At 42.9% G+C, this 16828-nt stretch overlaps 1 protein-coding gene across 7 annotated transcripts in view; it reads left to right on the top strand.

Moving 5' to 3' along the window:
* The window catches only part of Tmtc1 (transmembrane and tetratricopeptide repeat containing 1), a 212341-nt gene that overhangs the window by 140793 nt on the left and 54720 nt on the right, over nt 1-16828 (top strand). For all 7 annotated transcript variants that reach the window (XR_001785149.2, NM_001347518.1, NM_198967.5 and 4 more), the window contains one exon: nt 9296-9463. Coding sequence is in view for 6 of the 7 variants with exons in the window: in NM_001347518.1 (NP_001334447.1) it covers nt 9296-9463 (168 nt within the window). In the remaining variant the exon portion in view is untranslated. The remainder of the gene's footprint in view (nt 1-9295; nt 9464-16828) is intronic.

Raw genomic sequence — 16828 nt, 5'->3', positions numbered from 1 at the left:
TTCCACAAGGGAACTAGGTTATATATATTTTCTCTCTCTTCTCTTCTCTTCTCTTCTCTTCTCTTCCCTCCCCTCCCCTCCCCTCCCCTCCCCTCCCCTCCCCTCCCCTCCCTCTCTCTCTCTCTCTCCCCCCCCTCTCTGTCCAGGGTCTCACTATGTAGCAATAGCCAGCCTAGAACTTAGCATATAGACCAGGCTGGCCTTGAATTCAGAGATCTGCCTGCTTCTATTTTCCCATGTACTTTACCAATATAAAGGCATGCAGCACCATACCCAGCTAGGGTCTCAGTTCTTGAGGATCTGTTATACTCTTAAAGCTGTTGTGGATGGATGCCGAGGGAGAGGGTTACTGAAGGGAAAGCTATTAGTGCCTGGTTAAAAGAGTAGATTCTACGCCAGGGCCAAAAAGTGGGAATGGGTGGGTAGGGGAGTGGGGGGGAAGGTATGGGGGACTTTTGGGATAGCATTGGAAATGTAATTGAGGAAAATACGTAATAAAAAAAATATTAAAAAAAAAAAAAGAGTAGATTCTACCTCTAGCCCTCAAAGGAGACATGACATTCTGATCGGCTCCAAAGATTAGAAAATTTACATTATCGTCTCCTGTCTTTAGAGTTAATGCAGCTTTTTAAAAAAAGGGGTAGGGTGGGGGGAATGTAGCCGGGCCTGTCAGTCACCCCAGCAGCAGACCACCCCTCAGGAAGAGTGTGATACTTAAAGCCATGCTAAGGAAATGGAAGGAATAATTATTGTTTTAATGAGATAATGCACTTGTCCTTCTCCAGAACACTAGCCCTGTTCAGTCACTCACAGAGCCCCTGTCATATAGCTCTGTTAAATTTGCATGGTTTTCTGAGTGACTCATAGAAGTATAACTTTCCATTTGTTTTTTCTCTTTTTTCAAAGCCTTCACACACTTTTCCTTGACACTTTGGGATTTCTCACTCTTTGTCTGAAGCAACACATACACACATACACATACACACAAACTTGCTTTAAAATTATTCTCATATTCTCTCTCTCTCCCTCTCCCCCTCTCTCCCCTCTCCCTCTTCTCCCCTCTCCCCTCTCCTCTCTCTCCCCTCCCCCCCTCCTCCCTCTCCCCTCTTCTCTCTCTCTCCCTCTCTCTCTCCCATCCCCTTCCTTTGGAAACTGCTAGGGTTGAAGCTTCTCTACCCTATTGTTTTTCTCCCAAACTACAACAAAATTGTTCTTCAGTTTCCTTTCAAGTCCTATGGACTAGGGACCCACAAAAGGAAACTTTGATTTCACTAATAATTAAAAGAAGGGGGCAAAGAAGAAAGGGAAGAAAAAGAAATGAGAAGGAGGAAAGGATGCCTGGCTGTCAGTGTTCCTAGAGAAAGTGAGCTTTCTACCCGCTGTACGCTTGTTCTGTGGTCTTATGGAACCATTGACCTTGGGTGCTCCTACCTGACCACAGAGAAGCCAAATCCAGCCTCCTAGAAGCTTGTCTGTGTTCAGCAACCTACAGGGACTGATTTGTCTGTTTTACTAGAAAAATCCAGATTGAGCCTGACTCACAGTGCCCTTTTATCTTCCTCCTTTGTGATTAACACACACAAGCCACTCAAACTCTATGGCTTCTGTTCCCCTTCCAAGCTAACCCAGAAAAAGTCCTTTTCTTATTTGCTGCCAGAAATTTTTGGATAAAAGAGACAGAACTTGGCTATTTGCTTGGCTCCTGGGGTTAGAGTTTTGCCATCAAAACACACTGAAATAACATTTTCTTGCTCTGATAAATGCCACTTTTGTGCATGTCATGTTTGAGCAGGCAAGGGAGTCTGGGGCTAAAGTCATTCTTTAACAGAAATTTTGCTCTTTTATTCTGCCTCCCAGAGAAGCATATAATTTTATGGATATCTTTTTGCATTTTATATAAAAAGACATAGTAGAAGGCTCAAAACATAAAAAAACAAAACAAAACAGAAAACCCTAAAATTCCATAGAATTTATGAAGCAACAATGGTTGATGAAGTCTCTCAGGCAGTAACACAAGCAGTTGACTGTCACCTGCGCTGCAGGTTGCGGTCCTTCCATTCTAGAAAGTGCATTGCCCAGCTATTGCAGGGGACACTGGATGAGCAGAGAAGGGCACAGACTGTGCATGAATTAGGAAGACAAAAGTTCAAGAATGTGAGTCACCCCCATATGCTTAAAATGCATTAAATGTGAGCTTGTTATGGACACATATATCAATACCAAAGTTGTGTAAGGGAAAATTTACATATGTGTTTGTTTCTGAGGTATGTGAATGTCAATATAAGTATATGACCACATATATTTCACATACTACCTGTTTGTCTTACATTGTATGACATTTACACCATATACCATAGTAGATTAATCCAATACTTGAAGCAAATACTACTATACAGGTGAGATTGTAGTTTCAAAGATATTTTTCATGAGTGTTCTTAAAATGGTTGGAATTGTCCTGTAAACCAGATGTTTTGTTTAAGGGCGCCTTTAATAAACTGAATTTATAAAGTGAGTTCCAGGACAGCCAGGGCTATACAGAGAAACCCTGTCTCGAAAAACCAAAAAAACAAAAACAAAAACAAAAACAACAAAAAACAAACAAGCAAACAAACAAAAACCCCTGAGTTTATCTATAGCTCTAATCACATGCTTTAACCATGTAAAGAGTGACTTAGAGTTTGCATTCCTGCACAGAACATCATGACCAAGAAGCAAATTGGGGAGGAAAGGGTTTATTCAGCTTATACTTCCACATTGCTGTTCATCACCAAGGAAGTCAGGACAGGAATTCACACAAGGTAGGAACCTAGAGGCAGGAGCTGATGCAGAGGCCATGGAGGAATGCTATTTACTGGCTTGCTTCCCCTGACTTGCTCAGCTTGCTTTCTTATAGAACCCAAGACTACCAGCTCAGGGATGGCACCACCCATAGTGGGCCCTTCCCATTCCATCACTAATTGAGAAAATGTCTTACAGCTGGATCTCATGGAGACATTTCTGTAATGGAGGCACCTTTCTCTGTGATAACTCCAGCTTGTGTCAAGTTGACACACAAAACCAGCCAGTACAACTGACCCCTTGTCAACTTGACACACAAACACATCACTATTAAGCCTCAATCCATACTTTCTTATTGATCCCCAAGATCTAAATAACTTTAAAAGTCCCACAGTCTTTACGTATTAAGCTTGCAATCCCTTTAAAATATCCAATCTCTTTTAAAATTCAAAGTCTTTTTACAAGTCAAAGTCTCTTAACTGTGGGCCCCACTAAAATACTTTCTTCCTTCAAGAGGGATAAATATCAGGGCACAGTCACAATAAAAAAGAAAAGCAAACTCTAGCCATCCAATGTCTGGGATCCACTCACAATTTTCTGGGCTCCTTCAAGGGCTATGGTCACTTCTCCAACTCTGCCCTTTGTAGCACACACCTTGTCTTCTAGGCTCCAGCTGCCTGTACTCCACTGCTGCTGGTGTTCTTGGTGGTCATCTCATGGTACTGTCATCTCCAAAACACTGTTGTCTTCTGCTACAACTGGACCACCCTTTCACAAATAGCCTCTCATAGGCTCTTTTCATAGTACTAAGTCTCAACTTCCCTACATGAAGGCCCATCAGTCCTGGGCCTTCAACTGCCAGAGGCCACACCTTCACCACTGGCCTCTCCTGGCCTCTCACAGTGCCAAGCATCATTTATTCTTCATGACCCCTTTGTGCCTTCAAAACCAGTACCACCTGAGTGACTCTTATACATTACCAAGTCTGGCTGCCAACACAAGGTACAACTGTGGCTGATGCTAGAACACAGCTTCTCTGTACTCTCAGGAAACACTTCCCAGAAGATTTCACCTTAGTGATGCTGGTCTCCTCTTAATCACTGCTAATTTCTTAGCTCCAGCTAACCAGCATCAATTGTCCTAGTAACACAAAGGTTTTAATTTAATAATTCCGTTATCTTGTTAATCACAGCTGATTTTTTTTTTTAGCCCCAGCTAACCAAAACCACAGAATCTTCATAATCAAAATATCAATGGCCCTGATAAGAGTCTTTAATCTTCCCTCTGAAATTTCACAAACCAGGCCTCCATCATTTGCATTGTTCTTAACATTATCTTCCAAGCTCCTACAGAACATTCCACAGAGCTCTTAACACCCAATGGCTCTTCTAGCCCAAAGTTCCAAAGTCCTTCCACAGTCCTCCTCAAAACATGATCAGCTTGTCACAGTAATACCCTACTCCTGGTACCAACTTCTGTCTTGGTTAGAGTTTTTACTGCTGTGAACAGACACCATGACCAAGGCAACTCAAAAGAACTACATTTAATTGGGGCTGGCTTACAGGTTCAGGTTCTTGCCATTATCATCAAGGCAGGAGCATGGCAGCATCCAAACGTGTATGGTACAGGAGGAGCTGAGAGTTCGAAATCTTCATCTAAAGGCTGCTAGCAGAATACTGGCTTCCAGGAGCTAGGATGAGGCTCTTAAAGCTCACACCCACAGTGACACACCTACTCTAATGGGGCTACACTTTCTAATAGTGCCACTCCCTGGGCCAAGCATATACAAACCATCACAAAGAGTAATACAGCAAAAGCATTCACAGATAGGAAAACACTGTACATGGCAATGTGGCTCCTCCTGTTGTACTCAGTTTCTGAAACATGTTTGTATACATTATTTCATGCTTTCCTTTGAAGCAGGTATATAGGCAGCATTAATCCCATAATACACAGCTAAGCCTCCAAGTGGTTAAACTACTCATCCTGGATTCATCCTGTTTCTAAATTCTCTGATTGCCCAGAAGTTCCCTTTCCTTCATCCTGAAGCTTCAAATGGTCTGTACCTGGGACCCTGCACACCCTCACCTTACTCGTCGCCTGAGGTCTCAGCACTGTGCTGTGATTGCAGGAGCCTGGTGCCAAGACAACTGTTGTGACCTAGAACATGCTCAGATCTTATAGATTCCTTCCCTTCAACTTTGTTTAGCAGAAACTAAGTGCCTACTTGTAATATTATTGTAGCACAAGAATCTTAATGTTACCATTTATTATTTAATGTACAGTGGGCATGTGTGGCATTAAATCATGTCCCTTTACAAAGGAAGGAAATAAGAGCTGGTGAATTTAAATAATTTGCCCAAGATCAACAAGTATCAAGGTTGAGATGTAGACCAAGGATTTTGTCTAACATCAGAGACTTGCTTTATTTACCAGGAAAGGCCTCATAAATCTTAGTGCTGTTAGATGAACTGTGAGGGAGGAAGGACGTATTGTATCATCAAAGACCTAAGGAAGAATCATGTCAATTATCAGAATGGGACCCAATGGCAGTTGTCCCTGGTCATTCTGAGGCCACACTGGAAAATGACACAGCAATCTTTCATCAGTCACTCATGATGAAAACTTCCATCTCAGCTTAGGAGCACAGCACATCCTGCAGGGGCCAGGGAGCTGCTCAGCAGGGCCACTGGGACATTCTTCTTAGATTGATTGAACTCTCACCTCTAAATAAATGTAGTCTTCTGGAGAATTTTCCATTAAATATTTAAGATGGAGAAAAAATAGGGCATAAGTAGGGGTTCCCTTAAATGTAGTCTTCTGGAGAATTTTCCATTAAATATTTAAGATGGAGAAAAAATAGGGCATAAGTAGGGGTTCCCTTAGGTACTGGGAAGACATGGGGGTGCTCTTAGAAGCTGCAGCTTCTGAATAGTCATCAATGGCTCGGAACACAGCTACCTGCAGCTCTCAGCTTAGTATGTCTGGGCTTTCCTTCTGAACCACATGGGGGATAGCACCCATGAGATGGGAATAAAAACTTACTGTGAGATGTCTTGTGAGAAGAGACATCAATGAAGTAGAAAGAAGTAAAGGGTGTGCCCCTTTAGACCCTATAGAGAATTTAAAGGTGATAAAATTAAAGGGCTATGTCCCTCTTGTATTGTTAGTTTTATCTATAGATAATCTCAGTGGATCATTTGAGCTTGTTCACAAAAATTGAAAGGTAGGCTTTGAGCTGTACTTGGTGGAAAGCCTGTGATCCTAGCTACCTCCCAAGTCTTTCCAAGTGTGACCACCTTGATTAAATCTCTTTCTTCTGACTTTCACTGTTAATTTAGCCTTTTTATTGGCTTACTAAAGATGGGTAGCAAAATCTGGCTGTGACCCTAAGTCCAATAACACCTCCACATCTGATGATCTGATTTTGATTCCTGTAAATCACATGGTAGAAGAAGAGAACCTGCTCCCAGAAGCTGTTCTCAGACCTCCACATGTGTCTGTCTGTCTGTCTGTCTGTCTGTCTCTTTCTCTCTTTCTCTCTCCTTGCTAAAAAAAAAAAAAGAGAGAAAAGAAGATAATGAAACCTAGTGATGAGTACAGCCATTTGTTTATGGCTCTGTAGGTTTGTGAAATGCTCCCAAATTTGAGCTATTGTCTTGTGGCTCTGCAGGTTCTGATTTTATCCAGTGCTGGGTTTATATGGGCTCCTGAGTGTCATGCATGGAAATCTCTAGTCAGCAGCCCAGAGGATCCTTAACCGGGGTAACCAGAGCAAGGTAGACTCAGGTTCCATCTCCCTGGAAACAAAAGCATGTCGGTTCTTATTTGCTTGATTTTCCACTTTCTCTGTGAGGCCTCATCCTGCCCCTGGCAATGGAAAGAGTATGTTTCTTTTGACTGCTACTGGGAACTGCACTAAAACAGATGTTGGAAGGATGAAGTTTCAGAATGGAGGAGTCTGTCAGTCACTGCAGTGTTTGGATTTGAAAGAATGTAACGGTTCTCAAGAAATTGCAATCCTAGCAGAGATTATTTTCTGTGGCTTAACATTTCTGAAACCATGTGTCGATTCAAGGACTTTGGGGGGAAAAAAAACAATTTATCATGTTACTTGATACAAAAAAATGTATGCCAAATGATATAGAGGAGTTCTTCATTCTCACAGAGCAGGGGTCAGCAAACTGTGGCCCATGAGTCAGGTCTGGCTCTCTACTGTTTTTACAAATACATTTTTTTGGCACACAGACACACCTGTGCATTTACACAGTATGTGCCTGCTTTCACACAAACATGAAGGAAAAACGGCAGAGACATGATGGCCTATGTAGAGATGAAGGGAACTTATTCTCTGCTCTCCAAAATTCTGGCTATTCATGTTCAGTAAAAGGAATGGACAGTAAGTAGACTGACAGGAGACAAGGCAAACAAATATATTGATGTACAGCAGAGAGCACAGTAATTCTCAGCTCAGAGAAGGTCAAAGCTGCACTCTCCTCTTAGGAAAGAAGCCAGTGGGGCTTCAAAGAGCAGACAGTGGCTGGCACAATGCTCTTTGTGGTGATTGGTTTCAGTCTCATGTTACATCCCTAAGGGGCTTACAGGATATTGTATTTCCATTTTGTAGATCCAGTCTTTAGGTAGATAGAGGAACCAGAAAGCTCTTCCATGTGTTTCTGAGAAAACAGGATTGAGAAAAAAGAGAAAGGGAGGGTGAGATAGGGGAGGTCAGAGAGACCTTGAGGCTGCTGCTTCAGCCTAGCAGGTAAATCCAGGGCACTTGGGGGATAATGCTTTGTGAGCCCCAATACGTAAAACAGCTATACCATTCACTGGCTACCCTTTTAGAGAAGTAATTTGCAAGCCTCTGAATTTTAGCATTCTGTCAAAGTCTGCATTTCTGGATTGTGCTAGCTTTGGGGCTGTAGATCAGTTATTTAACTCATCGGTAGTTATGGTTTCTTCATGGATGAAGACATGGATGGCACAGAGGATTTGAAGCTCAAGTTAGATAACATACAAAATACAATCCTTGCTCTGAAAATGCTGTGGAAAGCTCAAAAGAAGCACTTAGCACATTGTCGTGCACAGAGGAAGTACCCGTGAATACTCAGATATACAAATTGGTGATTTGTTTTGGTCATTGTCTTCATTTTCTTGTCTGCCCATGCTCAGTGCACTGCTAGGCGGCAGTTGGGATTCCATCCTCTTCCTTCCTGCTGCTCTGTAATAGGCAGCTCTAGCTCCCACAACTAGTGAGGTCTCCATGTGCAGAGCTAAGAGAGAGTAAGTGAGACTGGGTACACAGTTACATCAAAAACTCTACAGTAGGTCAGCATGTGGGTGAGGTCCCAAGTCTGAATTCCTGGCCAGGTTAGTCTTACTGCCCCTCTGCTCACTGGATGTCTGACCTAACTCAGCATCCTTCATCACACCATACTTATGAGCATCTTCTTGGATTATGAGCCCGTGGCACCTGTAACATTGAGAATCAATGGTGCTGAGTCAAATATAGAAGCTGCTGGCCACGAAGATGATAGCCCCTACCCCTTAGCAGACTGCATTGTGTAGAGGAGAGTGAAGATAACCAGGTTGAGAATACAAAGGGTTGCATGGCATGTGCCCCATGAGTTTCAGGTCTTTTCTCAAATGTCTACAAGTTCTTATTTGACCATCCATGTTGAAATACCCATCTTTCCCCTGCTCGATTTCTCATTTGGCATATTATAACACATGCTCTGTATTTAATCTGCTCATTCACTTACTGTTTTATCCCTGTGTTCCAGGATAACTATGGTCTTGTTTATTCACTGATCAGTTTGTGGTGTCTGAAATAGTCATATATTCATAATGTTCATTAAAATATAATGAATGAGGGCTGGCCCTCAGGTGAGCTTGATCCCCAGCCCACGTGAAGAAAATCAGCTCCACAGAGTTGTCCTCTGATCTTCACACAAGAGGCACACTCACACAATGATAATTAAAAATTAATATTCTTCTAAAACCAAGTTATAATGTAGGAAAGAATAAAATCTAGAGGACCTTGTTATGTCCTTACTGTTCTGTTGCTGTGAAGAGACACCATGGACCAAGGTACCTCTCATGAAAGAAAGTATTTAGTCAGGGGCTTGCTTGCTTACAGTTGAGAGGTTTAGTACAGTATCAGCATGGTGGCATGCCAGCAGGGTGCTAGGACAGTGCCCAAGAGCTATGTTCTAATATATAGACTAAGAGAGAAGCCCAGGCATGGGCTTCTGCAACCTCAAAGTTAACCAAGAAACACAACTTCCTCCAACAAGGCCACACCTACTCTAACAAGACCAGACCTTCTAATACTTTAAAATAGTGTCACTCCCTGGTAACAAAGATTTCAAATATATGAGCCTATAGGGGCCATTCTAATTCAAACCACCACATTGACACTCCTACCACAGCACCACCACCCCAACCCCCCATGACTTCCTGACCTACTGTGACCTCTCACCCCCAGTGAACTTGCTCCTTTGCTTTGTTCCAGCATGGGCTACTGCATTCTGTTTGTGCATGGACTGAGTAAGCTCTGTGCTGGGCTGAGCCGGTGCGGGGCCACCTCCCTGATGGCGTCCACTGTGTTGCTTCTGCTGCTGTTCTCCTGGAAGACTGTGAAGCAGAATGAAATCTGGCTGTCGAGAGAGTCCTTATTCAGGTATGATTAAACAGGAGATGTACATCTCTCCCCACTCTTCATTGATAACAGAGAGTCCTTATTCAGGTATGATTAAACAGGAAATGTACATCTCTCCCCACTCTTCATTGATAACAGATTTGTCTCCAAATGAAGTAACGTGGTTATGATAGTGTGTCATAGAAAATGGCTTTTTAATAAGTTGGGAATGAAAGATAATTTTATTTGGGAGTTTAATTTTAGATTTTTAAAAGGTGTCAAATGAAATTTAACATGAGCTCTGAGTGGATTTATAAGATTAGGAAGATTCCAGGTCTGTGAATTTGGGTAGAAATTCCTACTGATAAGCTGGGCTGTAGAATCAGTCACCGAAATGGAATCTACATGCCTCATTTCATCATCCAGCCAGGTACAAGGGGGAGGTGAGCACATAGCAGGAAGGTGAGGCTGTGGCTTTCTCTGGAACATCCCAGAACATTAAATCAGAAGCTACGATCCCATTGCTTATTTTAAACATTGATTATAGGTGAGGAAATAAAAAAAATTATTTTTCTGCTGTTTTTTTCCCCTTTGTGGTGCATTTTATCTGGACACTTGTTGTTGGGCTGATATTAGGAGCTCAGGAATAGAGCATTTGCCAAGCATACTGGCTTAGAGCCCCAGCATTATCCATGCATGAGTGTGTATATTAATGTGTGTATGTGTATTGTATATGTTCTGTGTGTATATACTTATATAAATGTGTGTATTTGTATTTATATACATAAACATATACATAGATGCACATGTGCATAATTGTATATATGCATATGTACATATATACATATAGTACAATACATATATATGGGTAATTTACATATACTTATATATGTTAACCTATAGCTTTCAGCCTATCCCAAAGTATGGCTATTAGTTGTGGAGGAGTGAATGAATGGATGGATAGATGAGGCAAACGTTCACTTCACTAGGCGTAATTACCTTTTGGAAAGAATGTGTCTGAGGCAGCACTTGTGAGGCAGGCAGATACCTTTGAGTTTGAAGTCAAACAGTTTCAGGATATCCAAGGATACATAGTAAGACACCGTGTCTCAAAAAAAAAAAAAAAAAAAAAAAAAAAGGAAAAAGAAAAAAAGAAAGAAAGAGGAAAGGAAAGGAAAAGAAAAGAAAGGAAAAAGAAAAAGAAAAAATATGTCTGGTCTTACCACCTAACAATATAAGCATTTTTAACATTGTTAACTTCGTATGACTGTCTGGGTGCATCATCAGCATGGTGCTATTTCCACCTGGCTCCTGTAGATGGACTGCTGCAGAATAAGGCTGTTTTTCATCATGCATGTTGACACTGCATGGACATGAGGCATTTGACCACATTCATTCACTAGTCAGTCTTTGCCTCTTCCCAGTGACCACCTTCTTCCAAACTGATACCCTTCTACTTCCATTTTTTTATTATTACTTTTACTTTTTGACAGTCCAGCTGCTGTTCCCCTTCAGGTCCCCCCCCCACCTCACACAGTTCCTCATCCCATTCCTCCTCAGTCTCCAAGAGGATATCCCACCTCCCCACACACCCCCTTCCCTACCAGACCTCCCCATTCCCTGGAGCCTCAAGTCTCTCAAGGGTTAGGCAGGTCTTCTCCCACTGAAGCCAGACCAGGCAGTTCTCTGCTGTATATGTGTGTGTGTGTGTGTGTGTGTGTGTGTGTGTGTGTGTGTGTGTGTGTGTGTGTGGTGGGGGTGGGGGTTGGGGGTGGTGGTGGTGCTCAGACCAGCTTGTGTATGCTGCCTGGTTGGTGGCTTAGTGTCTGAGGAATCTCGGGGGTCTAGGTTTGTAGAGAATGCCAATCTTCCTATGGGGTAGATGAATGCTTCAGTCCCACTTGGGAGGGAGAAGAAAATAATCACAGGAAGCAGAACGAGGGAGGAACATGGGTGGGAGAGGGGAGGGGAAAAGGGGGACATGATCAGGTATTGTGGCAAGAGACAGAAGTCCTGAGGGCCAGCAGAATGAATGGAAATATGCAGCTGGGGTGCGTCTCACCTCCCAGGTCTCTGGTACCTTCTAGACCCTCCCCAACCCCGGTTGCATATTTCCATTCATTCTGTTGGTAAACCAAAGAGGTCCCAGACTTCAGTCCAATGGTTGGGTGTAAGTATCTGCATCTGTCTCAGTCAGTTACTTGTTGGGCCTCTCAAATGACAGCCAAGCCAGGCTCCTGTCTGTAAGCACACCATAGATCAGTGATAGTGTCAGGCCTTGTAGCCTCTCCCCCCTTGAGCTGGATCCCAAGTTGGGCCTTCACTGGACCACCTTTCCCTTAGTCTCTTCTTCATTTTTGTCCCTGTAGTCCTTTGAGACAGAAACAATTCTGGATCAGAATTTTTGACTGTGGGATGGCAACCCCACCCATCCACTTGATGCCCTGTCTCTCTACTGGAGGTGGGCTCTATGAGTTCCCTTTCCTCACTGTTGGGCATTTCATCTAAGGTCCTTCCTTTGAGTTCTGAGAGTCTCTCACCTCCCAGGTCTCTGGTGCTTTCTAGACCCTCCCCCACCCCAGCTAACCCTTGAGAGACTTGAGGCTCCAGGGAATGGGGAGGTCTGGTAGGGAAGGGGATGTGTGTCTTTTTCTTTTTCTTTTTCTTTTTCTTTTCCTTTTCCTTTTCCTTTTTCTTTTTCTTTTTCCTTTCCTTTCCCTTTCCCTTTCCCTTTTTCCCTTTTTCCCTTTTTCCCTTTTTCCCTTTTTCCCTTTCCCCTTCCCTCCCCTTTCTCTCTCTCTCTTTCTTTCTTTCTTTCTTTCTTTCTTTCTTTCTTTCTTTCTTTCTTTCTTTCTTTCTTTCTTTCTTCTTTTTTCTTTTTTCTTTTTTCTTTTTTCTTTTTTTTTTCTTACTATGTATCCTTGGATATCCTGAAACTGTCTGACCTCAAACTCTACATCCTGTCTCTCTATAACTCTCCTGGAAAAACTGCCTCTTCTTTCTCTCTGTGCTGCTCTCAAGTAGCTTCCCTTTTCCTCTCTCTTCTTGTAAGAGTTTGGCATATCCTATTCTGTCAAATCTTTCTCTGATTTGGCACTTTGTTTGCTACTCAATCAGACCTCACTTTCAAACATGGGGGCTTCCTTCTACAAACTTTATCTTCATTATCTTCAGTGTCTGGGAATGAAGGTGTGTGCTAAGGGCCTGTCTATATTCCAGCCAGCATGTGTGCCTAGTGCTAAGCCACACCACAACTATAAACAGGTTTTTTTTTTCTCAGTAAATAGCACCTGGGGTTCATGGTGTGATCAGATGTCCTGTAACATCAGCCCTGCTGCTTCACTTTGGGGTGACCTAGTGCATGCCAATAGGGCTGTTAGCAGGTGAGGGTTAGTCTGTAGGATCATTAACATTTTACCCTTGGCTACAGCACTAAAGACAAACTCTCTTCCTTTTGTTTGTTTTAATGCAGCTTCTCTTCACAGACCTGATAGATAAAGAACCCCTGGGCTCTTCCCCAGCCCTCCTCATTCAGTGAGGTTCTCAAAGAACACAGGGCTCCTTCCCTCCTGGTACCTCAATCTGGGGTCATTTCAGGAATACAGGGTGTTGAAGTTCAGGCAAAGAACTTCCTCATGGTCTCTTGGTTTAATCTTATCTCTCACACTTTTAATAGGTGATGTTTTATGGAACACTTTCCAACCATTCTGCTATTGTGTCAAACATGCTTCCTGGATAAAGCCACATTCTGCCAATGGCATCTAATGACATTTACTGCTTAACCAAACCTAGGTGCTTATATAGGTGGTGGAGTGGAAGGAGGCATATGCTCCAAAGATAATAAGCTGGGACTCAAGCTGTCTGCAGCTGATGCCAACAGCTAAAGTGATGATGATGAGGAGGAGGATAATAGTAACAACAACAGGAACAAAAACAGAAAGCACACTGACTTGCATCCTGAACCTTCTGCCCCTTTAGGTGGAAGTATGGAGGGAGTGCTTGATTAGCAAAACAACCATTCCACAACTGTGCTGAAAGGAACTTTAGACTGGGAGGCCTTAGAAGACCAGGTGAATTTTTGTGTCAAGTGCAATCAAAGTAACTGATACTTTAAATAAAACTTTGACACTAAGTCCTGGGAAAAATTGGAGGCCAGACAGTCTGGTATGTGGCTTCATTTGTGAGAAATAATGGTGATCTCACTGGACACTTCACTGCTGGCTTCTGAAGTAGGAAGGATGGGTGACTGAAAGTGATGTCTGGAGTTAAACTTTCTGACAGCATGTAAGTTCACCTGTTTAACTGCTTGCTCTTGAGAAAATTATGTAAATTCATTGAAAATCCAGAATAACAGTGTTAATCATCTAAGGTATAGTGTAAGAAGTGAGATATACCTCTAACATTGTCTGCCTTGCAGTAAACGCTGTGTAAAGTTCTCAGAGTATAGCTGTGCTCTATGTTCTGTAATTAGAGAAGAGAAAAATACTGAGTGACAGAGAGGAGGCAGACTAAGAAAGGAGGACTCCCTGAGGGGCTGGAAGTGGCCTAGTGCAAATGTTACTGGGGTCCTTAGCATCAGATACTAACCAGCTTTAGGAGAGCTTAACTAGTTCTTGGCCGTGGTTGAAATTTCTTCATCTGTATTACAGGATAGAGTGATTAACATCTGCCCTAGAATGAAATGATGACTGTGTCCCATGGTAGGTGGGCACTTGGCTCAGGATTTGGTTGATGAAGAGTGGTATGCAAGTATCTCTACCTGTCTGTACAGTATGCAACCTGGGGTCAAAGCAGGATTCAGAACTGAGAAGAAACACAGCTCTCCTCTTTTCTTTTGCTCTGATGCTTCAGCTGCCATTGGTGATGTCTTAATGTTTGGTTTCTATCTAGGTTCTACCAACCTGTTATTCAGCAATGTGAACAAAATAAATCAATGTTTTAAAGCCCAGGAGAGATACCTGATGAAGGTGGCTAGTCTCTTCCCTCCCAATTTCCTTTATTTCTCAAGTCATCTACAAATGAAAGGTGTGAGAGACATGTGAAATGCATGTGTTAAAACACTGAGCAATAAGGGCTGGAGAGCTAGCTCAGCAGTTAAGAGTACTGTCTGCTCTTCCAGAGGACCTGGGTTTGATTCCTGACACCTATATGACAGCTCACAACCATTTATAACTCCAGTTACAGGGACCAGAAGACCTCTTGTAGCCTCTGAGGGCACTGCACAGACATACATGTGGGCAAAACACATATACACACAAAAATAAGTCTTTAATAGCAAAATAGAACAAAATGCTGAGTGTTGGCACACCCCTGTGATCTCAGCACTTAGCAAGTATGCACACCCACACTAGTGTTGGCACACCCCTGTGATCTCAGCACTTAGCAAGTGTGCACACCCACACTAGTGTTGGCACACCCCTGTGACCTCAGCACTTAGCAAGTGTGCACACCCACACTAGTGTTGGCACACCCCTGTGATCTCAGCACTTAGCAAGTATGCACACCCACACTAGTGTTGGCACACCCCTGTGATCTCAGCACTTAGCAAGTGTGCACACACACAAGAGTTTATTTGTGATGAACTTTATGGATTCTCAAGTCTCTTATTTGACATGACAAAAATAAACAAGATTATAGTGCTTTAATAAAGGGTTCCCCAAGTAAGCTCTAGGGTCACCCCACCTAACTGGATTTGGATCTTTTGATTGGAAACTCTGTCCCTGTTTCTCCCTCTCCATTTTCTCTTACCACCATCCTGCTCTCTGCCTCTGTGGGTTTAAATTCTTGTTCACACAACATTTTTCCTGTATGTCTTTTAGGCCCACTCATGTGTCACACATGGCACAATGTCCTTTTGTAAAGCTGAATAATATTTTATCGTACATCAAAGTCACAACTTCTTTATTTGTTCATCTATTCATGGGCCTTACGTTACCAAATCTTGATAACAGTGAATAAGGGGGAAGCTATTTGATACTGACCCTGGCAATGATTTCTTAAAAAGCACAATGAAGAGTGAACACAGGCCAACAAAAGCAGAACTGAAGAAGGGAGGGTACTTCAAACTGCAGGATAGTGTGGCTACGTCAGACTGCAGGGCTTTTATATCTGGGTGTAATGCTCTTGGAATTATAAAGCAGGATTGTGAATGGTGACAAGCTTGGACTCCATAGAATGGTTGCTTTAGACAAGCCAGGAATAAGTGTAGCTGAGGGCTGAGTTAGGATGGACCCCATACAAATTCTAGGTGAGAATGCAAACAAATTCAGCCATCATAGAAACAGTATAGAGATTTTGTAAGGGATTGAAAATAGAGTCGTGTGGTCCAGCAGTGTGTCCCTGGGTAAGCATCCACAGGAAGTAAGACTGATACTCCAAGTCTATCCTCCTGCAACAGGGTACAAATCTGGCATCTACTGTGTCCAGCTAGCCCCATCAGGCCTCTCTACAGTTTTTTGAGCCCCAGCCAGGGGGCTTTAAGTGAGGCTAAATGTAAAGAGACTGTTATTTTAAAAAAAAATTGTCCTAATGTATTTCCCCAGTGGGTTTTATATAGTGCATGGAGTTTCCCTACTAATATTATCTCTTCATATTTAAAAATGAAATGGAAATTTCATCTTGGAGAGGTAGCATGGTAGAGTTCAGTTGCCTACAAAGCAGTTTCCCATCTTGTCACTCTTCCTCATCCTCATCAACCATTCTCCTTTAGTCAAAATAAGTCCCAGGGTTTTCTTTCCAAACAGGCCTCTGTCCTGTCCTCCCTGCTTTCAAGAGCATCCTGCCACCACTTCCCTTCAAGTGAAGGAACAGGCTCCAGGCCCAGACACCTTGTACCTGAGCCCCGCGCCTCTTATCTGCTGTCTGGTCTTCAGGTCATGTTTACGTAGCAGATGCATGTGGCAAGCCAATCCTCTCCTGGTCCCACCCTTCTCTTATTATCTTCAGAGATTGGGGTGACCCTGTTGGGACCCCCTGAGCCTGTAATCTCAGCTACAGACAAGCATCTGATGAGAGATACAGCATCTGGGTTTAGCCATGTGGTGTTTGGACATACACCTCCATGCTAATTGATAATCATTATGTGCTTGTGGTTGGGAGCAAAGGTTGTGTGACTTTTATAGGCTGAGTCCCCTACGTTCCATTCACATGATAATGCCTCAGCATACAACTTTACTATATTTTGAGTCTGAATCTGTAGAGAAATGCTAATGAATGAAGTTATTAAGATTGGGCCTGACCCAAGTCTGCTGCTGTTATGGGAAAAGGACATGAGAATTTACTCACTGAGTACATGGACAAGGAAAGACCATGGGAGGACACAGCCTGAGGGGAGATGTCCACAGGCCAGGAGCAGGGCCTACCCAGACAGCAGCTGATTAGATACTTGACCTTAGAATTTAATCACCA

This window comes from Mus musculus, chromosome 6 (genome assembly GCF_000001635.26).
Source record: "Mus musculus strain C57BL/6J chromosome 6, GRCm38.p6 C57BL/6J".
In the NCBI taxonomy this organism is placed as follows: domain Eukaryota; kingdom Metazoa; phylum Chordata; class Mammalia; order Rodentia; family Muridae; genus Mus; species Mus musculus.
This window is presented reverse-complemented; position numbering and strand designations above follow the sequence as displayed.